This window comes from Siphateles boraxobius, unplaced genomic scaffold (assembly GCF_051911475.1).
Source record: "Siphateles boraxobius isolate OS27281-9 unplaced genomic scaffold, OSU_SipBor_1 119, whole genome shotgun sequence".
Lineage (NCBI taxonomy): Eukaryota > Metazoa > Chordata > Actinopteri > Cypriniformes > Leuciscidae > Siphateles > Siphateles boraxobius.
The window spans coordinates 1108046-1135451 of NW_027508721.1; the positions used below are offsets into that span (position 1 = coordinate 1108046).

The following is a 27406-nucleotide window of genomic DNA, read 5'->3' on the forward strand; positions in this document are numbered from 1 at the left end:
CAAAATTAACACCAAAATCCTTATTATGCCGTAACTGTTTTTTTCCGTAATGTAATTTCTGGGCTTTAAAGGACAGTATATAGAGCAGAATGAAACAAGTTGAAAGACAGGGAGGATTGAGTTCTGAGCTCATTTGTACGCTTTGTACAATCTGCTTACGCCCCACTGATGGTTAGGTTCAGGGGTGGGGCTAGGGGTGGACCTTCATGCTTGTGTTTATTCTTAAAACCTAACATTTCTGTTCAAATTCTTATTAAAACGCCACTATGTAAAATAGTTACGTTTTCTCATGAGATCAGGTTGGGCTGTATGCATATTGCATATTGGACTGTATGGTTGTTGCAATCTTATTTTTGGACTATTCAACAAGTGAATGTTACATAGACACAATCCTTTATGATAATGAATGTGCCTGTCAGTGGAACAATGAAGCTGTCCTTACCTCCCCCTCACATACACATAGACCTTTAGCCATGGTTGCTATCGGGGTATGGTTGCCACCACCCTAAGAGCTCTTTGCCTCAGGGACTCATATGAGCAATTAGAGAATATGTTGTTGCAGAGAGTCAGCAGTGTGTTTAACAAGACTGAGATGAATCAGATGACTTTGTCTGACTTCAAAGCAAGCACAGTTATTGTCAGACGAGAGACTTCAAAATTAGGAATGGACTTACACAATGCATGGGCACGTCTAAATGTTCCTATTAACAAAATAAGTGTGTACAATAAATCAGTTTCTTTTTAAATTATGCACTATTTGATTTACTGTTAAATAAAATGGCTTTCTGTAATTTAAAACAGGCCTGAATACATACAAGTAGTCATTCCAACAAATGTGTTATTCTCAAATAGCAAACCACAAAATTACGAGGTCTTTCCAATACAGAATAACAACAACAAAAAAAAGATTCAAGATGAAAAAGAAAACACACTACACCTCCTCCACCATATTCAACCCATTTGATTACTTTATTTGTTGTACTCAGACAGAATTTATTACAATCATTAAATCATAATCAGAACTGGGGAGTTAGTGGTTAATATTACCAAGAGCAAATAAAGACAATGGAGAGAGATTTTTTATTCGTAAGTCTGAGATTTGCTTTTTTCCATTTGTTTGTCTTGTTCCAGATCTGACCAAATTCAATGATTCTTGTTGAGATTTGAAATTCTAGCTGAGAGCATGAAGTATTGAACACATGCAATGTGAAGGCTGTATTGCAGATATCAAAGAAGTTCAAATGATTTCAAAAGATTACACTCTGATATCAGCATGGATTTTACAGACACTTTGTAAAATCAAAATGAACACGCCTATTAATGCTTTATTATATAACCTGTATATTGATCCAAAATGGAGAACGAGAATATAAAATCAGTGCATGTGCATCTGAATTAGACAGACAAGGGTGTGTGTGTGTGTGTGTGTGTGTGTGTGTGTGTGTGTGTGTGTGTGTGTGTGTGTGTGCGCGTGCGTGCGCGCGCTTGATAGATGCTCAGCTGGGAATTATCTCCATCTGTTCTCTCGGAATGCCTTCCTCTTTCTGGACAGTTGGACTTCACTCGTTAATGAATGTGTGTGTGTGTGTGTGTGTGTGTGTGTGTGTGTGTGTGTGTGTGTGTGTGTGTGTGTGTGTGTGTGTGTGTGTGTGTGTGTGTGTGTGTGTGTGTGTGTGTGTGTGTGTGTGTGTCACTTTAGTGACATGGGGGGGAGGGGCCCACATTGTGTTGATGTTAAATTATGGAAATGTATAGACAAAAGAACATATAGCCTACATATATTTATCATTCCTGATTCGCTGTAGTTAAACGCTAGAGCACAATTAAGTGAGGAAAATAATGTAATGTTATTTTTACCTTTTAGAATTTAATTGACCTACAGTTTGGGGTGGTGATGGCGCAGTGGATAAGACACATGCCTTTGGTGTGAAAGACCCGGGTTCGAATCCACTGTAAGACACCAATGTGTCCCTGAGCAAGACACTCAACCCCTAGTTGCTCCAGAGGCGTGCGACCTCTGACATTTATAGCAATTGTAAGTCGCTTTGGATAAATGCGTCAGCTAAATGAATAAATGTACTGTTATATCTGGTTGATTCTCCTGACTGGTAGCCTAAAGCTGCTTTTGTGGGACTATTATGGGACTCCAAGTGAATGATCACTATCAGCTTCTGGTTGATGATTAAAGAGTACAATCGGTTACATAAGAGCTGATAGTTTATGAACCCATTGTAAAGATCTAAACGATTCTGTGACTGACGATTCCCAGCAAGCAATTTCTGGTTTTATAAAAACGTCAAATAGCCACCCAAATCACAGCCCTGACATCTAAGGCAAAACAAGGCAAAATTTGGGCTGTAGGTGAAAATGTAGCTATTAGTCATCTAGCAAAATAGACGCACAGGCTACGCATAGAACATGTCAAAGAAATGAAACCAAACCCCTTCTAATCAATCACAGTTGACTTTGCTTACCTAATGAAATATCGCAAGTTATTTTGGCAAAATGACATGTAGCCTAACCAAGTTCAAGGTTGTTTTAGCTAGAGGTTAGCTACTCATAGCCGGACTATATCGGGTCTATAGTTAGCCTAGACAGTGAAGGATATTGCTTGCAGGGTTGTTACAAGTAATGTTACACAAGTTAATTAGATGACAGGTGCAAACATGTCACCTTAGCTTTAAAGCATTTTTGTAGGCCTACTAATAAAAGAGAAAGTAGTAATTAAACACTGGACAAACACAGTGGGTATTTATCTAGCAATTTCCTGAATAAATGCACATACTGGGCAGGGGGGAAGGAAGGTTGTTTACATCGCTAAGCCCCGCCCCTTGCCTATTTTGACACGTGTCAATCAATCGGAACCGTCATATCGATGACGTGCGGTGACGTCACACTCAGAGCCGGGGGGAAGGTGGACGGACAGAATGGCGACCCAGTGCCGGAGCTCCAAATGCACGGTCGAAAGAAAAGGATTCCGGCGGGAACTCGACTCGTGGCGACACAAACTCATCCACTGTGTCGGTAAGATCAAAACACCTCGTACTCGGAAAAGACATATTTGTGTGGTTCCATAAGCGTACGTATCATTCTCGGGCAACCATTCGCGCAGTCTCGCGCTCGAGTTCTTTCTTGCTTGGGTCTCGCGGAGCTCCCTCCCACAGCCGCTGTTACTGTTAGCTCATGGAGTTGCTAAGCGAGCGTGTGTGTCAAGTTCAAAAATATCATTAGCTTAGAGTCGTCGTCCGCGCGAGCCCTGGGTAGCTTTTGTAGCTAACAGAAAAAAACGGCCAACACCGGCTCCATTTTCTTTGTCCCTACTTCTTGATTCCTCGATAACCGAGTTAGCTTTGCACTCACTGACCCTCTTCTGCACCGAATACCGATATACAAATGACGGTGTAATTGTATTATATTAATAGAAATCAGTACGGTCCGCTTTTGAATGTCTCTCTGGTGAATTATATGGTAATTTCCCCATTGCCCCTTCATTGTTGATGATATGTCTAAAAGTAGTGCAAAAACCATCAGAGATTGTTTGTCTTTTATGAAATATTGAACGTTTGCTGTGCATTTGTGATGTTTTGAAAGTTTGTAGGTGAATAGATTCCTAATTTACTCTTTTAAAAATGGGGAAAACAGGTGTTGACACATGTTTGGCCGAGTTTACGGTGGTCACAGTGGCGCAGATAGGATTTTTTAACTGGGGGGGACCAAGCTGTCAGCAAATGATTTAAACTAAATTCGTTATTTTGCGTAATTTGGGCTTTAACTAGTGCTCAAGTAGTTACTTTGCGTAATTTGGGCTAATGATTTGCACTAAAAAGCCATTGGGGGATTCTTATTTGAAATCATGGATAAACAACAATGAACAAAGGTAAACAAAGGCCTACCTGATCACCACTAGCAATGCATGATCATACTATTATTTGACTAGTATGCCAATCACCCACAAAAACTTCATGTCTTCAGCAAAGTATTTTTTGTGGCTGCCCTCCTGCAGATCCTCACTTGCCTGACTAGGGCAGAGGTCTTCAATCCTGCTCGTGGAGGGCCACTGTCCTGCAGGGTTTAGTTCCAACCCTAATCAAACACACCTGAAACACACAGCTCATCAAGCTCTTCAGGATCGCTTGAATATACAAAGGCAGGTGTGCTGAAGCAGGTTGGAACTAAACTGTGGCCCTCCAGGAGCAGGATTGAAGACCTCTGGACTAGGGCCTGCCTTACTGTCATCAGAAATCGCCTGCAGGCCAGGAGGACAACATTTTAAATCTTATAATTTCAGTTAACCCTCTATACCTCTATAGAATTTCACAACAATGTGAAATACAACATATTCCTGAGAATTAATGGCTAAAACTACTATTTCAAAAATGTCTAAGAATAACTCAATTTTAAATTTAAGTGTTAATTACAAGTTTGTTGCAATTTATAGATTAGAAATATCTTTCAAATGATGTATGACAAATTAAGAAATGTTTTTCATAGCCCATAATTTAAGAATCTATATCCTCCGTTGCTCCAGTCCATACAATAGAAAAAACATGATTTCCTGCTATAAGAGGATGTCAAATGTTTATGTAGGCCTTTATTTGTTGTTTGCATAAACCTTGCACCACACAAATTTACTTATTATAATTATTTTTATAGTGGCTTACACGACAGTGAACATACCTCAGTCAATTTATACAGTACAATGGGTTAAATAAGATAAAACATTATTTCCTGACGACGATAAATTGTTTGATTTATCCAACCATTCTTTTTGTGTTCATTCATTATTTGTCTCTGTCCACTCACCTAAATGCATAGTTATGGTCTCCACATTTTGCTGTGTTTACTAAGTGCAAAAGCCTTCTTGCCATTATTGTCAGACTAGCTATTCCCCTTAACAAATCTAATCTGCCACATCTGGGAAAGTCATTAGGCATAGGATACTTATATTGTTTGGTTTTTGAAAAAATGAGGTGATTGTTTTTTGTCTCTTCATTGCCTTTATGTGGCATTTATACAGTCGATTTTTTTCAGTTCAGAAAATCAATGACTCAGCTCAGTCATAGATTGTATATGATCACTATGGTTACCGGTCCGCCCCTACAGGCACGATTGAGGCAGCTACCAGCTCCTCATAGGACGCCGGCGACGTCACTCAGGAGTCGTAGCACACACCCAGAAGAGAGAGTGTAAACGTCGGTGGCATGATGGCATCGTGTGTTTATTGACAACAGAACAGCGTGTTGTGAGAACATGGGTACAAACAAAGTAATGGTGACCGGTGTAGATTATTATTGTGTGTCAGTCCGCGTCTGCCCCGACCCGATTCTGAAGCAGCGGCGGGCCGGGACACTACTTTGGCTATTGTACATAGCGAAAACACTGGTTAATCCTCTGTTTTACCGATTTTTGTCGCCTTTCGTAGGGATAGTGAGGGCGGGGGACGGATCGGGTCACTATGAATCTGGGGGGGTCATGTCCCCCCTGTCCCTAGTGCCATCTGCGCCCCTGGGTGGTCAGCGTAAATCCACACGTTCACATGACTGTTTGCTGCATAAACTGATCACTATAACGTTAACCTCCGATGATGTGAAACCATTGCCATGCATTTGATACTGTAAACGGTATTTTCCACAAATAAGAAAATGCATATATATAATAGTAATCTGCAATAATAATTTGCCATCAAATACATTTGCAGTCGTTTTTGTAGCTAATATACTCTAATCGTGTTGTAACAGGGTTGCGAGCAAAATGTGGACATTACCTTTGTGCTAATTAAAATAATCGAATTTAAAATAAAGACGTTTTTACTGGAGTAGAGTAGAATTGATCCATAGAATGCCAGTTTTACAGATTGTAAGTTGTACGGTTTTAAAGTGCTGTATACAGTCGAGAATGTTAAGGTCAAATGCAGACATTTGATGGGGTTTAACATGAGCTATTTTTCATGTTAGGTTAATTGAAAGTTGTTAATAGTTCATGAAACATGTCTAGTAGGGTCTTCTTACAGCATAAAACATTGCAATTGTGGATCTAATGCTTTTTTATTTTTAAGTTACGCAACATCAAAGTTTTTGCAGAATGTGACATTCTTGGGTGCGCTTTTTTTTTAAATGTTGACAATGTAAATGTAGCTGCAGTGAAGGGCATCAGTGGTACAGACAATGGCTAACAGTATGTGCAACAGAGCTGCAACTATGAGCGATTTCCAACTTTATATAAATAAACAATAATATTATATCCTTTTATCATAGCATTAGAAACACCAGACATTTTGTATTACGTAGGCATGTACTTATGTCTTGCAGTTAGTGCTTTTGTGTGCAGTCAGTATTTGGCTTTTGCTGTTAGGGCGTTTGATAGAATAATATATTACATTTAAAATCAATTCATATATTAGCCAATGTTATAAATAAAAAAACAACTTACATTTGAAGATGTGAAAAAGTATTCTGAAAAAAAAAGACATTAGACAGGATTTGCTGGCAGACAGGTTGTGACATCTGTGTCGGTTTATGATAATGTGTTTTTCTAGAGCACTTTTTACTCTGTTATTTCATACAGATAAGATTATATATATATATACATATATAAAGGTATTGTGTTTGTTTGCAGGGTTTGAAAGTATACTGGAGGGAATATATGGACCAAGGCTGCAGCAAGACCTCAATATATTTGATGGTGAGTTTTGTGTTTGTTTGATAATATTTATCTAGTGAAAGTGACATGACGTGAAGGCCAAGTATGGTAACCCATATTTGTCCTTTGCATTTAACCTATTCAAGTAAGTAGCAGTGAACAATAACACACACAATGCAAACCGTGGACACACAAACACCCACCCGGAGTAGTGTGGAGCCATTTTTGATATGGCGATTGGGGATTACGCGCCTTGCTCAAGGGCACCTCAGTCATTTCCTGCTGGTATTGAATCGAACCCACAACCTTTGGGTTACCAGTCTGACTCTATAACCAGTATGCCACAACTGCCTAATGATCTGTTCTCTATCTTAGAAAAATCTTCCTTTCTCTCATAATCTCAGTGTTGAGCTTTATAACTGATTGACACCTAGCTATGTTTCCATCCAAAGTTGTGAATTCAACTTATGCTCAAAATTGGAATACCACATAAAAAATTGTGAATAAAGCACCATTTCCATCCCATGTGTTCAAGAGAACAAAATTCCTGGGAAATTGGCGCAAAATATCTGTGATAAAAATAGTAGTTGTAAGTTAAGATAACCAAGTTATCACGTTACTTAACCACTTGCTTAAAGGGATAGTTCACCCAAAAATGAAAATTCTGTCATTAATTACTCACCCTCATGTCGTTCCAAACCCGTAAGACCTTCGTTCATCTTCGGAATGCAAATTAAGATATTTTTGATGAAATCCGATGGCTCGTGGGGCTCCATTGACAGCTATTTTATTAACACTTTGAAGGCCCAGAAAGGTAGGAAAGGCATCGTTAAATTGTCCATGTGACTACAGTGGTTCAACCTTTATTTTATGAAGCAACGAACATGCTTTTTTTTTTTCGGCAAAAAAACAAAATAACGGCTTTATTCAACAATTTCTTCTCTTCCGTATCAGTAATTAATGACAGAATTTTAATTTTTGGGTGAACTATCCCTTTAACCGACCACAAAATAGGTGTCATTTTAAACCTCAGAAGCTAGTCTTTACATTGAATAAAGGGAATATGACCATCACTTAAGTGCTTATAAATTTACTTTTGTGAAAAATGTGTATGTTTGCGTTTTGTGTACGTCGTCTTATCAGATCAAATATGTATCTGCCTCAGTTGAGTGCATACTTTTTTTATGTGCATTAGAAATTTCCATCTGGTGTTTTTATTTTTAATGCAATATCCCAAAATGCACATAAAAATTGGTGGATGGAAACAGCTACTGACAGTTATTCATCCGATTCTTCCTCAGAGTGTGAACCAGAGGCTGTGGATGATTGGTCCATGGATGCAAACTGCTCCTTTTGCAAGCTGCAGCTAGAGAAACTGAATGTAAGTTCAGTAAAATGTTAGCTGGCAAGAAAAAGCTTGTTTTGACATTTGTATAGAATGAATAGGTTTTTTTTGTGTTTACAGAGTTGTTGTTTTGGGGTTTTGTTAATGCAGTCTTAATCTTTATTATATATGGTTAAACAAGTTGAAGCACATACAGTGTAATTAATTCTAATGGATCACAACTCAAGCCTGTGAGACTATAATCAACACTTTGGGATCAATGTGACAGGTGTCAGCAACTCTAGTCTTTTTTTGCACTTTTTTTTTTTACATAGGACCATCCTGCTGTGGCCGTGCCCGGGTCGCCACCTACTGCTGAAACCCCCCCACCTCAGGGCCTGTCCACCTCTGATAAACTCCAGTGCCAAGCAGACCGATTCCTCCATTCTGTATTTCGAAAGAAGGGTGAGAAATACATTTTTATTTCCATTATCCATACAGAGCAAAATAATTTTGACACCTATTACATACTGTACAATTGTCTTCAACATGAGGGTAATGATATATCTATACACGTGAACTGTGACGGGGAGAAGCACAAGGGTGCATCGCTAGCCTTAGCATTAGCAAACAACATGATAAGGGCTGTAGCTATCGATTATTTTAGTAATCGAGTATTCTACTGATTATTCCATCAATTAATCGGATAGAAAAAATTGTGTTAATAAAAATATATCCAAGTGAACAACAGCCTTTAAAATGACTTAAAAATACTAATAGGTAACTTTACAATATGGTTCATAAGTTAACTACCGTAGTTAACATACTAAGAATGAACAATACTTCTACAGCATTTATTAATCTTAGTTAATATTCATTTCAACATTTACTAATACATTATTAAAATCAAAGGTTGTATTTGTTAACATTAATGTGCTGTGTATTTATTAATCTTTGTTAATGTTAGTTTCATTTTTTGTTCATGTTAGGTCAGTTGCAAATTCATTGTTCATTGTTAGTTCATGTTGGTTAATACTAGGGGTGTAAATCGGAGCCTTCATGGCGATACTATTCCGATATCTTAAGCCAACGATTCGATTTTTTTTCGATACTTCAGAATTCCTTGCGATACGATTATATTCGATACGATTCAATACTAGATATTTTTACATGATATCTATTAAGTTTCGAATAAATCAACAAAAATGTTTATAATTGGCCTTTTATTGAGAATACAGAAACAGTATTCTATTCACATAATGTGTATGTTGTGTTCAATGCACTGCAAATAGAACAGCAAATATAACAGTTACTGCATGATACAGTACAAAACTTGATTCTATTGAATCCTAGTGCGTAAACATGCACGGCACATGATAGAAAACAGAACGCGGGTCAATATATATATATTTTTATTTTATTTTTTTTATTTAGTGCTATTATGCACAGCTGAGTGAACAACATCGGTTTACTGTGTCTCACATTTGGCTTTTTGCTGATTGCAAACACAGGAGACAGTGGATTTCCATTAATTTGTTGCCCTGAGTCCACGCGCAATGTGTTTGCTAATACACTGCAGACTCACTCTCGCTCTTATCCAGGGTAAATTATCAACACTATCATCCCTTACATTTTTATTTAACTAAATACATCATAATCAGCTAAAAAGCATGCGCAGGTCACTTTACTTCCTGAACAAGTACGCACCCGAGTCCGTGATGCTTTCACATTCACGCGAACCGCAGCACGGTTCGAGTGCAACCGAACTCAGCGCACCTCCTCCAGGCAGTCTCGGCTTTGGTACGCCAGTGCGCACCCGGGTCCGCATGACAGCGTTCACATTAGCAATTTTTCATGCGAACCGGGCCCCGTTCCGTTCCTAACTAAACCTGCGGGTGTGAAAGCACCCTAGACTTTTCAAGTAAGCCAACTGAAGTAGCCTTTTGTGCACGCTAGCTAGGAATTCACCGTCTGAGGTTGCTTTCACACTGGCAGTTTAGTTCGGTGACTAACCAACGCTAGCCCAGTGCATAACAACAATCGTTTGTACGTATATGTCAGAGTGAATGCTGAAAATAGACAGGCGGCAAAACAAACACATTAATCGATACTCTTGCGGACGCATCGATGCATCGAATCGTCGGCTGTATAATTTACGAATCGATTAATATTTACACCCCTAGTTAATACATGAACTAATGTAAACTAATGAACCTTATTGTAAAGTGTTACCTAAATATATAATAACAAGCAATAATTATTTGTTCAAATAGAGTATCAAAGTAATCATATATGGGTTTTATTGAACAACGCTGTTAAAATACATTTACATTTATTAATTTTTACATTTATTAATTTAGCTGACGCATTTATCCAAAGCGACTTACAATTGCTATATATGTCAGAGGCCGCACGCTTCTGGAGCAACTAGGGGTTAAGTGTCTTGCTCAGGGACACATTGGTGTCTCACAGTGGATTCGAACCCGAGTCTCTCGCACCAAAGGCATGTGTCTTATCCATTGCGCCATCACCACCCCATGTGGCCTATCATGAAATCACAAAGGCTGCGAATCAGTTAAAAATATGCGCCGTTTTTTTTTTTTCCCCACAGAGAAGCACGAACCTTTAATTATTTACATGCGTGCAGATTGTGTTAAAAGTACCTCAGCTCCGTTCACAGTAAACACTGCTCCACACATACTCAGTCTCTGCATGTGCTGGAACGCAAAACCTCTGACGTTTGAAGAGTTCGTACTTTTTTGTAGGCTTGCCGCGATAGACGGTGTTGACGGTGTTACCGGTTTTAAGCGCCATCACCGGTGACATCACTTTCCCACCGTGACACCGCGATGTCTTGACTTTTTTAAAGTATTCGTTTTTGCTAAAATATTTATTTGAATTAATTAAAAATAATAATTATCAATTATTTAGTTCATAAGAGAGCATACATTATAATTAAAAACTGAACTGCGCAGTGCGTGCCAAGAGCCAGTCATGATCAGCAAGCATCAGGAGTCAAATTCCATTTAGCACGTGTGGAGATTTTATATTCGTCTCTTAGACCCCATTTACACCTGGTATTAAAATGAGATCTGTATCCAGATAAGTTATCCGGATAATAAGTGTTCTGATCTTACCGATTCCATTTACACCTGGCCACATAAATGTGTTTTTGCAAAACGGATATAAATCCGACTTCAACTCCCGCGCTATGATTTAATGGATTGCACGCCACCGAAAGCAACAGAGGTGAGCGGCATTTTATTGATCATCAGCTCATTTCAAAATCAAAGACAGCAATAAGAAAAAGTGGCAACAGCCCTGGTAAGATAATTTTGTTTTTTTACTTGAAGATGATTGTGTGTTAAGCATCTGTGTCTGTGACTTACTTTCACTTTTATTTGCGATGTTTGCACGTTGGCTTGATGAATAGACGCTCAGCTGCTCATCTGCGGTAATGCGTGTTGCAGTAGCGTCGTCATATCTGACATGAAATAGCCTATATAACACTCTCACACGTTTATTTTTTTTAGCATTTTTGGGAGGAGTAAAATATACATATGTGGTTTCAACAACCAGATTGCGTTTACACCTAGTAAAGATCCGAACACAATGCAGCCAGACTACCTCCAGATGTGGTCAGGCAGATCCGATCACAATCCGATCACAACGTATTTACACCTTGCATTAACTTGCGGTTTTTATTATCTGGATAACTTATCTGGATACAGATCGCATTTTAATACCAGGTGTAAATGGGGTCTTATTTATTTGGTTTTATCTTATTTAAACTTTGTGTAAATTATTTAGGCCTATTTTCTTTTCTTATTCGTTAATAAATGTTTTATGGTTCTTATTTGTTTGGGCCCAGTTTTCCGATTTTCACTTTTTTCAGCCTATGCATGGGGTTATTTTTATTCGTTCGTTATGCTAATAAAAGTTCTGTCTATAAATAAAAGTTTTATTATCAGCGAGTTTTTTTTTTTTTGTCCATTCAAGCAATTGACGCTGAATTGCCAATTGACGCTTATTTCGAAAGTGAAAGTATACGTATAAAATAAAGTATTACCGGTGTTGTCACACGTCGATTAACCGGTGGGAAAATTTCCTCACCGCCGCAACCCTACTTTTTTGCACCATGATTTTCAAATCTTTTAATGTTATGTTTTAAGACAAATATGTAGTGAAGGTAGTTTTGATGTTTTTACATGAGGAACATGTTTTGCAAGTGCATGAGATCTTCAACTAGTCCTGTGGTTATCAATTTCCCAGAATTCCCTCAGATCTGCGATTCCAGTATACCATTGGCAGCACAAGAGTTGATGCGCAAGATGATTCAGCGGTTTGCCTTAGAGTATGCATGTAAAAGCCAGGCTCATGAGGGCCTGAGTGACAACAATGAGCTTCTCCCTAAACATCCAGATACTGATGGGCCCTTGGACCTCACCGTCAGCCGAGATTCTCAGGCCTTGCAAGGTAAGCACCAAAAATGAATCCTCATTACTTGTGTAATCAAATACTGGTGTAATTTAAATCACAACTGTTTTCACTTCGAGACCAGCAAACTGCCATGTTCATACAAATTCAAGAGTTCGTAGCTCTGCAATAGTAGATAAGAATTTACAGAGTGTGCAAATATTTGATGATTTTGTGCATGTGTTCTCAAAATGTATTAATTGCTATTTTTCATGGATTACTTCTCATAGTAGATGGAGTACTTGACCTCTCTAAGAAAAACACATCTTCAGAAAATGAAACCACTCAAAGTAAAGTTTCAGGGTGAGTACTTCTCCTTTTCCTGTTTTGTTTACCAAGTGATGTGTTTGACTGTTTGTCCTTTTCCTAACAAAGCCAAAGACAATGTTGGTTCCGAAATGGTCTTTTAACTGGTCAAATCGACCCAGTAAATTTTTTTTTTCATTTTCAAAAAATATTTTTTGAGTCTTTGTTTCATTTGTATCCTTTGTATCCTATCTGATCATTTTGTGTGAACAAATTTTATTCCTCATACATTTGATGTTTTTAATGTATAATTTAGTGGTTGTTTTGTTGCACTGCCAAAGGGTTGACTCTTTTCTAACTTGTTGGAAGGTAACGTCACGTTTGCCAGCAGTCAGGGGCATTACTTGTTCCTTTGTGCCGCCTGTATTTATTTGTTTATTTATCTATTCGTTGATTTATGCAGTATTTTCACGTGAGATGTAAATACCTGAGTCTTACAAAATGCATCTGCATTGCAAAGATACTGGAAGTATTCCCATAGACGCTTGTCTTTCTCCACACAATTGACGAGACTGTCCTTCCAAGAAGTATCGTTTGCAACCTAAGGCCAAAAACAAAGTGTTTACAAAGGCTTTGTGTTATACAGACAATTGAGAAGCGAGTGATGTTACCAAAAGACAAGGCAGTAAAGGAGTGGACCCTGAGTGCGTCCTGTCATTGGTCAGCTCACCCGTTCGTTTCTCATCCTCCCACCCACCTCCCCTTAGGAGACCAATCAGAGCGGACTATTTGGATCGCAGCTCTGAGTTTGCAGAGGGTTTGCTCTCTAAAGCCTTGAAAGATATTCGTTCTGGATCACTGGACATTCACAAAGCAGCCATACTATACGGGATACCTCAGAAAACCTTACAGCTCCAGACAGAGGCCTTATCGCTTAAGACAGAGTCGGTTTGGCCTACCAACGACACTCGACTCATCCTGCAGAAGGTAGCAGCATGGGCTCGCTCGCAGTCAGAGCAATCCGAAGTAACAAAATGTAAATTTACGTCTCCAGAGCACACTGAGCTGAAATTCCCTGCAGCTGTGACTGCCTCGTCATACCTTCACCACTTAACCTTGCAGAGGATGGTCTCACAGCTACGAGAGCAGAATGGCGGGTCTCTCGCCAGCACCGAGCCAGCGACATCTCCTCAGAGTCCTGCCATTGGGGCAGCTGTGCACATCCGAATCCCTCAGGTACGCTTTAGTGCTCAGCCCAAAGCCCAGCTGGATCTGGCTGGCCTGGTGGATGCTGTGTACCAGGCCAACAAAGGCTCTGATGGCTCCACTGCTTTCCACAAGCTGAAGACCATTCTCCCTAAACAGGGCTTGGTCGAAAGCCACTCAGGCCTTGAGTCACGTCTACTCCAGGGTGACGTGCCACCATTGTGTCTGAACATAAAGAATGGGAGTGTTTCCGGTAGTGTCACTGGAAGTATGGTTGACACTGGAGATGATGACCGTCGAGACAAGCAGCCACGGAAAAAGCGGGGCCGTTATCGGCAGTATGACCACGATATCCTGGAGGAGGCCATAGCCATGGTGATTAGTGGGAAGATGAGCGTGTCAAAAGCCCAGGGTGTCTATGGGGTTCCACACAGCACCCTTGAGTACAAAGTCAAAGAGCGAACAGGCATGCTCAAGACCCCACCAAAAAAGAAGCTCCGCCTTGTTGAAGCGCCAACCTCAGGCTCTGGAAAGTCAGGGACAACAACCAATGCCTCATCTACTGCCTACAAACAGTCTTAACTCAAAACCAAAACCTCAACTATTTCCTAGAGATGGTTTTAACTAAAACATCGCTTAAACTACAGCCAACAGAAGGTGTTTTTTTTTTAACCTCAACATGCAGTCAGGACCTCATTCAGACTTGAAAGATACACTTGAATCCTCAACCACAGGTTAAATGGTACATTTTATCAAGTCACAAAACATGCCTTTAAAAAAATCTATTCAGGGTTTTCACTGTGGATATCTCTATGAATATATATTTAAAATATTGTAAAGCACTGTTGAATTTAAGTTAATTACTGTTTTAAAACTAAGAAATATTCAGGTTTTGTTAATACATAAGCTAATCTCAGCTTAATGATTGTTGTATGCAGCTTTCACACCGATTAGTCTTTGTAGCGACTGGTCATTTCATTTTACGTCTATCAACAGTATTTTATGGTGTCTGTGTGGCAAATCTGGTGACAGCATGACTAACATCTCATTTAACTCACCAATGGGAGATGTCTAGCCATATATGCAATGGGTAGATATAGGTACAAGTTTCCACTCCAGCAAAGGAACAACACTATGTAAATATTTTTGGACTTAATACTTATGGTACGTTTTGTTGTATAAAAGAGGTAATTATATCAGTTTCATGAAGTATTAATGAAGTACATTAATCAGGACTGTTGCCAGATCTTTGGAGTGAAAGCTTGGACCATCTCAGGCTTCTTGTGGATGAGACTTCCCACATCCTGCACTGATAGTGATTTTGTTATTTTGTTTATTTATAAGTTTAAATGCTTAGAATTCTATACACACAACATTATATATATGTCTTGCCCCTTTCCATTTTCCCCTACATATCTGCTCAGTAAATTGTACGGGGTAAGTTGGAAATGCAACGCAATGCATGTCAGAATGGTGCACAGGAAAAAAAAACCCTTGATGGACAGTCTCACTGAATGTTTGTTTAACCCTGAATAATAGAATAATTTTTTTTTTCAGTAATCAGAGCTACTGAAATCCTCACTCCATATTCTCTATGCTGTTTTGAATTATACTCTATAATCTTGTGTTTTTCCTTACACTAGAGACATCCTAGCATTATCTGTCTGCTGTAACCAAAACAGTTCAGGGTCATTTTGCCACTCCACTTACACACGCCATGAACAAAGTAGTTCAGAGTAGGGTGCTGCTGAACTTCGATCAGAATTTTTCCTTGTCCATATTCCATGATGGACTTCTCATGGGACAGAAATCGAAAGGCTGATCCAAGTGCTACTCTGAAAAGCTTTGTTTATAGGTCCAGTTTTATAGTTGTGCTGCTCTTGCTTTGTGTGTTTTTTTTTCTCTCATGCTAATGATTACTATAGCTTTTAATGACCTATTATTCAACTGTTTCACTTTATGATACTGGTAATTTAACTGAGTCCTTATTTATAGCATGGACCTGTTTTTTTAATGAGTTTAGAAGCTTGTATAATTGGAATATAAGATTCAGTTGCACTTTACAAAAGATGCACACATACTTGTGATACAGGTTATTGTTGGATACCGGCGATGAAGGATATGGCCATATACTGACCTTCAATGGCATCTTTTTAGCATAGTTCTGATATCCTATTCACAAGTATACTTGTAGTGCTTTGCGAAGTGTAGCTGAAGCATGTGAATTTTGTGATTGTAGCTTTGGAAATTTCCATATGCAATGTTAATGTGTTTATCGTTGTGTTGAGTGTTCTGTAAGTGGTTTACCTCTTGTTCTTTGAAGTTAAATTCCCCTCCACCCCAAAAGAAACAACAAAAAAACTGATTTACTGATATATCCTTAAATTTACCTCTGATTTAGAAGCATTTATCAAACAACCCTGAATGTTTTTCACGGGCTCTTAAAATTAACACAGTGCCTGCTCTTACAGCTACGACTCAGTTATTCTGTAGGCCAGTAGTTTTTACATTTGTTTTACATAAATCTTTAAAAAAAATACACGTATTTATATACTTTTGTGGATCGTATATAAAATCTGTTTTGGGGATTTATATACCGTTACCAATGTAACTGTTAAATTTTTCTGTTCTATTTCTCGGGGATAGATATGTTACTGGCACAGTTTTTACTTTTAATGTAACGGCTGGTCATGTAAGTGTTAATATCATACAGATTCCTTTAAATCATATACATGTATTGTCAGTGGCTGCAGTCTCATATTTTCATTATCTGGGATACTTTTAGGCTCCCAATGGAGAATGTTGGTCCCAATTATTTCACATTGCTGTTCTAACATCCTATTAGTGTCCTGTATTATTTGTTCAAAAACATTACATTAGTATTCTCAGGGTAACAACAATCCTAAAAGAAACCAGCATGATTGTGTTAGAACGGTTATTTTATATCAAAATAAGGGCCCTTAGGATTCTGTTATAGAGCCAAATATGGTTCATCCAAAGCCAATTTGTTTTCTCCCATACTATGGGGACAGCATGTTCAGCAGAGGTTATTCATCAGAAAGACAAAATATACATTTAAATATTTATTTTCCCCCCTCTCCCCCTCGAAATTTAGAGATGGATCATTACATGGATCAATATCACCGGTTTAGGCCTTTCTAAATACGTGTAATTTCATATTCATAACGGGTTCAGGATATTAATAATTTTGCAATCAGTTATTTATGCATATATCTGCTGCACTAAGATTTGATTTTTTTTAATATTCCCTCTAATTCTAATATATAATTGTATTGTGTGTTATTTCTTTGATGTAATCAGAATATGAAGTTTAAACATTGTGTTTTGGGTTGAAGAATTGTGTTTTGTATTGAAGCACTTTGATGCTCTTGCACATTGATATGTGAAATGCTTTACTGCACTTGCATGCATAATTTAGTCCCTTGTCCTGTAATTTACTCAACGTTTTGTTTTTACCCCAGGCAGGTTAATATACATTTAATCGTTATGACTTTTTGATCAACTTAAAATGGGGGAAAAACAGGTCCTTTTAAGCATTTATTTGTGTCTGAAATATTTATATTTGGTGTGGTCTATATTTTAACATTTCAGGATTAGGATAAGGCTGATCAAAGCGAGAATTGAATTGATTGTAATAAGATGGAATACTGAAGACATATTACTCCAATAGGTTTTTAAATATCCTACATTAAAGAAAAAAAAATTTATAAAAATTTTTCAAACATTCTCTATTCTTTTTCTCCATCCCTTATCTATAATACCTTTTGGGGTAGTTGTATTTTTCTTTCAAAAGACAACATATTGCCTGCAAATGTTGTTGGTTTGTAATTGGATTTGTCAGGAGACACATTGATTTATTAGGAAAGAAAATTATTCAGGTTTGATTAAAGTAATTGTCTATATACATAGTTTTCCTGAGTGTAAGCGTTACTACAATCGCCATCCTTTGCCTTCGAAATACCAATAAAAAATGTTTTCCATGTACAACTTTCTAGTAATTTTTTTCTGTGGCTTTTACACATTTGTAATTCTGCATGTATAGATATAACACCCTTACAATGCAATGTTATGTGTTGTCTTTAACAAGATTTTAAATACAGCTATGCCAGCTTTATAATTATGCAATATATATTTATGATAGGATTTTATCATTCCTTTAAACCAATCGAAATATATTAATCATCACAACAGAGTTAAACAAGGTGAGAGGGTTAGCTCAGGTCTCATTCATAAAAATCATTTCAGTGATTGAGTAATAACTTAACCTAATTTATTTATGTAGTTCCTTAGGACCAAGTGTGGAAGACCAGTCCAGGCTGGGGAAGGAAGATTATCCTAAAGCTCCAGAGGTCTGGAGAGTCACTGTGTTGGAGAAGGTCCTGTCTTTGCTTTGTTCCCATCATAGACTGCTACTCTATCACATTTTAAAGGATGTGCAGGAAGATTACAACATCTCTTTAACTATCCGGGATGCTCAAAGTCGAAAGTTTAAGGCCGGATTGCTTTGCTGCCATGCTGATAAAAAAATGCTTAATGAAGCCCCAACACTTTCATTAAGTGACTGCTCAGTAACTGCTGACATTTGTTGCAGAACAGCTAGTAGGCTTCCAACATGTGCATTTTCTCCTCTTTCCATCTGTATAAGGAACATTAATGACCATTCCTGCCAAAATACATCCATGGCATGTGTTGGCCAAGTCATCTGTTCTAACACCACTGTTTGTTGTAGTCACTCAAAACTACCCTCATGGCAGCATCGTGATCATACCTACATTTCTCATACAAGTGGTGCCCTAATCATCCCCCAAGGTGATTGTAACTTTCAAAATAGATGCAAAGGAAGCCGGAGCCCCTCCCCTCCACCACTCTCACCAAAACCTGTGGACCTGGACTATAAAATAGCTGTCAAGTCCAGTGTCTTGCACATTCAGGACTGCAAGGCCCTGAACATGGCACCTCCTTCTCTCCTACCTCACAGAACCGAGGATGAAGATACTGCTTTGCACTCTAACACTCCTCTACGTGTTGGATCTCCTGATGAATGCTGCAAAGAGGTTTTAACATTGCATACACAAGCAGAGAAAGAGAGTGACCACCAGTGTGGATCTTTTATAGGAGATCTAATGGATAGAGTCACTGAAAAGCTCAAGAGTATCCAACCCTCAGAGAAGGAACAAAATATTCTTACCCATGCTAGTCAAATCTCAGAGACAAGAGATGACTCTCATTTGACTGAGATTATAACAACTGTGTTACACAACAGTAGTGACAAAGATTACAACCTTAATGAGCTTTTGCAACAGCATGTGGCCACAGAACAGCAATCCCCCCAGACACGTTCCCGTAAGCGATTGGAAACTTTAGTTGCCATGAGCAAGTCACCTGACCTTCCATCATCAAGAAGACAAAGCCTACAAATCAAAAGAGATCTGGCCAGACTTAGTCCATCATATTTTAAGAGGAATATAGGCTTTGAGAGAGATGGCTGCTTAAAAACTGTTAAACCTTTGCAGATCACATGCAGAAAGTTGGACAGAGTTTACACAGAGCCTGTAAAAGATGCCATAGAAAATCTGACAATGCATCCACAAAGTGAAAAGACACCAAATAATCAAGAGATCCAAGAAGCTCAACCCCAACATTTATGCCTTGAGGAACCACTTCCTTCAGATAAAACGGTGCAATTACAAACAACCGATAGTGACCAGAAGGTGAAAGCAAAAATCCATGGAGAGAACAATCTTGGAGTTCAAGTTGGAAGGTCCAGACGAAATATTGTACCACCACAGCGTTTCTCTTCCTATGTCACTGAGCCACGAAAGATGTATTTTGCCGCCTGTTTTTCAGAGAGTATATTCACCAAGCATTCCCCTAAAGACAGTACCTCAACAGCACTTGGCTTCACAGAAGAAATTGCCTGGCCAAGTGATAAATGTGACTATCAGCCATTTGAAACTGTGGATAAACAAGAAGATTGTGTTGTGCCACAGAACATGGCTTCACAGAAATATGCGATTTTACCTAAAAATGAGCCACTCTTTGAGCACAAAAATAATGTAAGGAATCCTGATAAAGAGAGTGCAAGAAAAAGGAAACCATGCCAGAATTCCACCTCACCATCAAAAAGATCTAAACGCCTTAGAACCAACAGTCTAAACACTGACTCACACAGTCCTACTGAAACTATGTCTAACTTGACTACCACTGAGTGTGCACAACAGGCTAAAGCAAGCCCGTCTGGACTGAAATATGATAGTCCGATAAAGCTCATGTTTGTCTCCTCTGTGGCGGGTAAAGATGGTGTAAAATATACACTCAAAGCAGCTGCCTCTGGCTCAAATTCACATCGAGAGATGTTTGATCCATGTGTGGAATCCTCATGGGCAGGCAGTGCCATAGATGAACATTTGCAGGATTCAGTCCTTGGATCTGCACCGGAGAGAACTGTTGAGTGTGGTGGGAACAAGTGCACTTCACCAAAAGTGGTTTCACTTGATGCATTATTGCCCAGTTGTTCAAACAACGAAGGTGAAAACCAAGAAACACTACCAACTGTACATGATACAATTCCAGTAAAAAGGCGCCCTGGGCGCCCCAAAAAAATAGGACCACATATTGTTAAGTCTGTGAAACGTCCCATTGGTAGACCTCCAAAATCCAAACCAACAGACTTAAGTTTTTCAACAGGTAACGCAACCCATTGCAATGCATTGAATCATAGAACGACAGAAATGTCTTGTAAGGATGATGGAAACAAAAATCTAAAAATCACTATAGTGTATGGAAGATCAAGAAGGGCAAGGAGAGTAGTTTCTGAAGATTTGGGTAATTTCCCAGCACAGCAACACGTTTATGAAGTAAGTAATGGAGGCATGTACAGTAAATGTAAATGTTCTGGAAAGACAAGTAGTGATCAAATGACCAAAGATCATCATAAAGATCTGCATTTTGTTATGCCTATTGAAGACAGGAAATGTGTCCATTCTAGCAGCAACATAAAATGTCAAAGACTGAGTGATACAGCGGTGTCAAGAAAACCAGGAAGACCTCCCAAAGTCAAAATTTCTGGGATCTCTGTAACCGTCACCACAGGATCACCAAGACAAAGAAAGATACACATGAAAAGGGACGCAAAAGATTCACATCTGCTCAGAAGGACTCTTCTTGTTGAATTTCATCCTTCCAAAGAGCAGAAGAAAATCAGCATTCCTACTGTCATTCACAAGGATAGAGTGGATCCACCGAAAGAAAATAATCGGAATACCAGAGGGCAGCTCATACCAGTGAGACATTCTGTTAGAGAGCGGAAACCCTCCATTCATTTACTCCATTCTGTCGCTACTGCCAGATCCTGTGCATTGGTTCGCAGGTCACGGAAACTACTGTTGAATAAGGCTAGCTGTGAGGCCAGCCAGCATTCAAAGAAAAGACAAGAGGAGCCCACAGACAATGCACTTTCCATAAAGACCAAGAATGTCAGTTGTGCCAGTCGTTTTTCCACAGTTTCAGTGGACTCCATTTTCTCATCAAATGAGGGTTTCAGGTGGTGGCCCACCTCAGCATCCCCTGAGACCTTAAATGAAGAGTTAGCTAGGAGGATCAGACTGATATCCAATACATGGGTATCAGATGTCCTTGAGGCCAAGTCAGGAGAGATTAAAACTGACCCTAAACCAAAAACTTGTGAGAAGCTTAATGGTTCTGCTAAGGAGTCTGCTTCTGCCATTAAAATGCTTTTTGAGAAAAACTATAATATGGAGAAGCTCTGTACCTGGTTTATGCAGTCCACAGAAACTCAGTCCCTTGCAATTGTAAAGAAGGCCACTGCAAGAAATCCCAAGGACGTCTTTCATTACAACCTCAGCAGACCTAATTGCAAAGTTAATGTTTGCCCAAGTCCACAAGCAGAGCGGCTCAGAAAACATGTCAAAAAATTTGCTACTGTTGTCCCAAAGAGTCCATCAATGCACAAACAAGCACAAAAATTGCTGTCCAAATCAATGAGGTCAAAAGTCAAGAGAAAGCTTTTTCACACATCACTTAAACTGAGGCATGACGTTAGGCAGCAAATGTCTAGATCTAGTGGCGCATGGGTTGTCTACAGAACAACTCTGCTTAGAGCAAGGCTAAAGTTTAAAACCAGGCCCAGGATAACATTAGATGATATGGCACAAAAAGTATTTCGTGAGCAGATGAGGACAATGACTTCAGGTGCTAAGACTGTAGAATTATTGAAAGAAATGCCTAACTTGGTAGACAAAACATCAAGACCAGTCATGAAAGTTCAAAATGCATTAAAGCTTCTTGTCAGAACTCCTCAGAAAATGATTGGGATTGCCAAAATTTCAAAGCAGAACAGAATCTGCTCCAAAGCTTGGAGTCCAGAGTCTTTAAAGGAGTGCAGGGTGTTTCTGAAAAAGATCAACTCCCCAAACACAAAGTCAACGACTGAGGACTGTAACATTTGCACAGTAAAGCTCTATGATGTCTCGGATCAAGAGGAGAATGAAGATGTTATGGTGGAAGATACACTCAACTCTCCAGTGCAGCTGCCCTCAACCCTGAAAAGCCAGAGCAAGGGAGGAAGAAAAAGAGGCAAAAGGAAAAGTTGCAGCACAAATCTATCTCCCCCAACAAAAATGCTCAGACAATCAAGGAGCAGCAGGGGTGTTCTGGGAGCAAGGTGGTGTGACTTTGTGCTCGGTAAGTCTTTAAGCATTATTTCTCTTTACTCCTGAAGCATACTTTATGCAAGTACTCAAACAATGGTGTGTTGTAGCTGCACAGACTTACGCCTGTTTCACACATACTCTGTGTGCAGTGCCTATGCGGCACAGGAGCAGCACGCGCTATTGTGCTTTCACATATGCTGCGTTTGCAGTGCACAACTGATCTACGGCTGTACCACAAACTCATTTATTCTCTTTTTTTATTTCAAATCAATATTTTTATTATCAGCGACTTTTATAAAATAATATAAAAAAGTTTCAGCATTGTGATTCTATTTTTACACAGTAGTTATAGGTCTACACGCTTTCACAGATGCATTCACGTTTAAACTTAATACACTTAAAAAAACCTATAATTCAAGGCATTACTTCTATACAGATTTATATATTAATTGTTCAAGCAAGTGGCAACACATTTAAACATGTAGGCCTACTTATGTTAACATCTTAAACATCTTAAATTAAAACACAATTGACAAAAACAGCTCTCTCATACCTTTTCTTTTGCATTTAAATCTTTTTTTACAAGAAATATTGTTGGTCACAAATAACTTGTTTTTCCACCTCCACGAAGAGACGAGTACATGCATTATGTCGCGTTGTTGAGGTACTGTTTAGTTTTCCTTGCTCTAATTACCCCGGGCTTAAAGTTAAAAAGAAAATGACTGTGAAAAATAGTAGTATAATTTAATTAAATGCATTTATGGTGAGATTACTATAATTTCATGTAAATCTGTGTTCATTCTGACCACGAACCATTTGCTGTCACTTTAATTCTGCACGTGCAGTACAGCAAAAATAGACTCTGTGTGGAAACGATCTCTGCACTGCTGTATAAGCACCACATCCGTGTGCAGTGTGAAACCTCTAACGGTGCTGATCCACTTGTCCGTGTGACACTTGTCGTCCCGCACTCCGCTTTATTCCTATGGGTGACGTCAAGCGACTTTCACGCGCCCGCAAAGCATTCCGGGAAGGCGGCGCTTCATTTGGAGAAATACTGCGCGTCAAAAAGCTGGCCGATGCCCATCTTTATGCAAATGAATTCCGTTGAACGCGACATGACTATCCAATAGAAGTAGAGCATATGGAGACGGGGGGAGTGTCTCGCAGGTCCTCTGTTCTAATACGCAACATTTCCCGCTCAGTTAAAATCAGGCCCATAGCGGTAAACAGAGGAACGCCCATCAACATACAAATGTGGGTGAGGCTTCGCGACACCAAGCGACAGTCGTGTCGGACAAGTGGACCAGCACCGTAACTACGTACACACCGCCGCCGACTTGAGCGGCAAAGAAGCTCTGGCCGCCCTGTCAAGGCTGCTTGTCATAAAGCACGGGGTAGCTTGTTGACGCTTTGGCCACTCTGACGTAGCAGCATTCTATGTTCGAGAGAAGAGAAGTGTCACAACATGAGATGTAAACAGATAAAACAAGCAATACATTGACACTAGAAACCTTTTATAATGACAGCATTTTTAAAACCGTTTTGGTCACATTTGGTCGGGGAAAAAAAAGAATAATTATTATTATTATTATTATTTGCATCAAGTGCAATTGGTCACATCAGTGTTACAGTGAGCAAATGAATTGCATTCCCGCTTAAAACGAGTGTTCGTAAATATTTCCAATAAAAGTTGCGCTCATCCTCAAATGTGTATCACTGAATCATTATGGATCATCGTGAAGTTGTTGTGTTTGGTGCTGCTGTATTGTATTTGCGGAGAAGACGTCAGACTCTCAGATTTTGGGTTCATGACCCTCCAGGACCGTTATCTATATGCAAACAACTTCATATCATAAATGATAGGAAACCCAGCAACGGTGATGATTAGCTTCTCCTCCATTTTCTCTGAACTAATGTTTTGGTAGGAACGAAAGTTTACATCGTATTTTTCTTTGGAATCGGCCAGCACGAAGGACGTCTATATTCCGATTGGTTGCTGCCGTTTTGCCACTGAACCGCGTCATAGCTCATTACCATAAGGTTGAGCTACTTTCAACTTTCCGATTGACGCTCAAAACGCGACGCCGATGGATTTGACGCTTCTTGCAGCTGAGAGAAGCCAGCTTCCATTGAAAATTAATGACTTCCGGTAGCTTCCGCCGGTAAGTTGGCGGCGGTGTGAACGTACAGTAACCTGTTGACATGGGTACGGAAAGAAATACGCACCGCATATGGAGTATGTGTGAAACAGGCGTTAGATTTGAGCATCATGGCAGAGCAAGTTTGAAGAGCATCATTCTAATTCATAATTACAGTTGTAATTGAAATTATTCAACCCCCATTGCAAATCAGGTTTATTGGCAAAATGTACAGACTTTTAGCTGTTTGCATTGAACACATCAAACAAAAGTAACTGAAATAGCTCAAATACAAATGTTTCAAGTGGTTTCCCCAAATTCAAAATGCAACTTTTAATGACTTCTGCAGTCTCAAAGTTATTCAACACCTCCATGGCAAGCATCTTTAGTACTTAGTATAACACCCTTTTGCTGTTATGCCAATACACCTTATTTGCAATGGGGTTTGAATAATTTCTATTACAGCTGTAACTGAATAACTCATTCGTATACTGAGATTTAGTAAACCAGTGCAACACCACGTCAAATATGTTCGGACTACATGTTGAACAAAGGCTCCTGTCTGCATTCTGGCATAAAATTTGTTTGTGGTGGTGATGGCGCAGTGGATAAGACACATGCCTTTGGTGTGAGAGACCCGGGTTCGAATCCACTGTCAGACACCAATGTGTCCCTGAGCAAGACACTCAACCCCTAGTTGCTCCAGAGGCGTGCGACCTCTGACATAATAGCAATTGTAAGTCGCTTTGGATAAAAGCGTCAGCTAAATGAATAAATGTAAATGTAAATGTTTGATAGGCTATAGGAACTCAACTCTCAATGTCTCCAATTTGTGCTTCACAGGGTCATTGAAATAACTTGGGACACGTTTTGTGCAAGACATTTTCTTGAGCTCTAACATAAGGTGCCTTTCAACAGTGGTCTGGATGAGTATCACAAAGCATTATGACACGCAACCTCGGCAAGCATCATGTAGCAAAGAAAAAAAAAAACTTTAAGACACTTGTTGCACTATTTAATATTATTTTGTTTTTATGTTTCTAATTTGAAATCTTTTGAAATTATTTTTCTTTTTAAATCTCGTTTGAATTTTACTTTTGGTGCAGACTTAGAGAAGTAAATGTCTTCTAGTTGCATGGAGTATCAAATGTTAAATGGGGAGTATGTTGATTGGCTCAACCCATGATTTTGGAGTCTCATAGCAGAGTTAAAATTTAAGGCTTACTTATGTAATTCTGGAGGAGATCAGTTAATTTCACATTTCTTGACATTTGCAATCTTGTGTATTATAACAGGGATACTTAACAAAAAAAATATTTGTTTTTTAACAATGTAGATATTTTAAAGTTTGAAATGTTTTTCCGATTGAGTCTTATGTGCCGTTATTCAGTAAACTTGACAAAAACGGCCCACTCAAAACTTGTACTTGGTGCATTCTGAAATTTCAAAGTGATAGTACTTCTTTTACACTTATTTTATTCTCAAAGTGTATGTAGTGTCCTTTTACCCTGTATTTATGGAAACATTTCTTACAACTTCTGTGAATTTACATTGTTGTGGAAAATCATTTAAGCATTAATTTACATCCAGGTTTATGTTCGTTGCACTACCAAATCCCAACTGCAACCCATTTTGTAGTCTTATTTTTGACAACCATTGTTATAATGTACAGTGTATTTTTGGTGCAATGTTTTACTCTGAAGAATATATAAAGATTCTGTTTTTCTTTCTTTTAAATTAAAAGCTTTTAAGATTACCCAGAGGCAACGCTCCACATACCATTTCTTGAATATAAAATGTGTACAAAAAAAAACAACTTAATTTGTGATCTATAGCAGCATGTGACACCTACCTCTACTGAAATCTACTGGTAAGGCACAGTAGCAGCCTAAACTGATTACCCATTGTTGTAACCATGTCATTAATTTAAGCCCCAACCAAAAACCGTTTAACTGGTTATATAGCCTGTATGTTTAGTTATTTAAATACTTTGTTTGGTAGCTCTTTACATCTGTTTGTTAGCAGCCTGCAGTCCCCCCTTGCGTATGTAAAAGGTTGATGTTGCCCTACTGTGTGGTTTTAGGTTTTGTTGACAGTCAACTTCAGTCAGACTTCATTTAGGCTCCCTGTAACAAGACTGGCTAGCATTTCTGCAATAAGTTTAGTCAGTGCTACACTGAGACCACTTTAGATGTTTAGATGGATAATTTGATTTGTACTTTGATAAAGGTTTTTTACATATAGCATTAACTAGATGTCCATTTCAAGCTACAAGATTTAATCCATAGATACTTGTCAGCTAGAGGCATTTCTTCTGAAACTGCTGAATTAAGACACTCCATCCATCAACTACTTTAGAGCCTCAACCATTCAAACTAATGGAGTCATTCAAAACTTTTGGCAAAAGTGCAGACAACAGAGTTAAAATGATGCATTATATCTCTATACCTATGCCAACCATATGCTGGAGTAGGAGCTTGTAATGGGGATTGTCAGGAGGCCTTCTGTATGGTCTTACAATATTCAGATATGCCATTTAAAAGTTTTGGCCACTGTAAACTTGTTACCTGGTGCTAGCTGTTGTACATAAACATACACGCATTGTATTTTCTCTTTGTGTTTTTATACTTGCCTTTAAAGACGACGTCTCAATCACTAGAACAATAAATCTCTTGCAAACA

General features: G+C 38.8%; 1 protein-coding gene across 4 annotated transcripts; it reads left to right on the forward strand.

Moving 5' to 3' along the window:
* The first annotated feature begins 2869 nt into the window (after positions 1-2869).
* lcorl (ligand dependent nuclear receptor corepressor-like) lies at positions 2870-27406 on the forward strand. Of its 4 annotated transcripts, none has more exons than XM_077203411.1 (8): positions 2870-3024; positions 6616-6681; positions 7941-8020; positions 8299-8428; positions 12236-12439; positions 12670-12742; positions 18195-22615; positions 25569-27406. In XM_077203411.1, the coding sequence occupies exons 1-8, from the start codon at positions 2928-2930 to the stop codon at positions 25580-25582; spliced, it is 5085 nt and encodes a 1694-aa protein (XP_077059526.1). In that variant the 5' UTR covers positions 2870-2927; the 3' UTR covers positions 25583-27406. The 4 variants fall into 4 exon arrangements, with proteins under 4 accessions (XP_077059526.1, XP_077059544.1, XP_077059535.1 ...); XM_077203420.1 differs by having other exon boundaries at positions 2903-3024; positions 12673-12742; XM_077203429.1 differs by lacking the exons at positions 18195-22615; positions 25569-27406 and adding an exon at positions 13453-17896 and having other exon boundaries at positions 2884-3024.

Coding starts and splice junctions, on each gene's coding strand:
- lcorl (XM_077203411.1), top strand. CDS start 2,928: ATGGCGACCCAGTGCCGGAGCTCCAAATGCACGGTCGAAAGAAAAGGA. Junction 8,021..8,298: donor TGCAGCTAGAGAAACTGAAT/GTAAGTTCAGTA, acceptor TTTTTTACATAG/GACCATCCTGCTGTGGCCGT. Junction 8,429..12,235: donor TTCTGTATTTCGAAAGAAGG/GTGAGAAATACA, acceptor TCAATTTCCCAG/AATTCCCTCAGATCTGCGAT.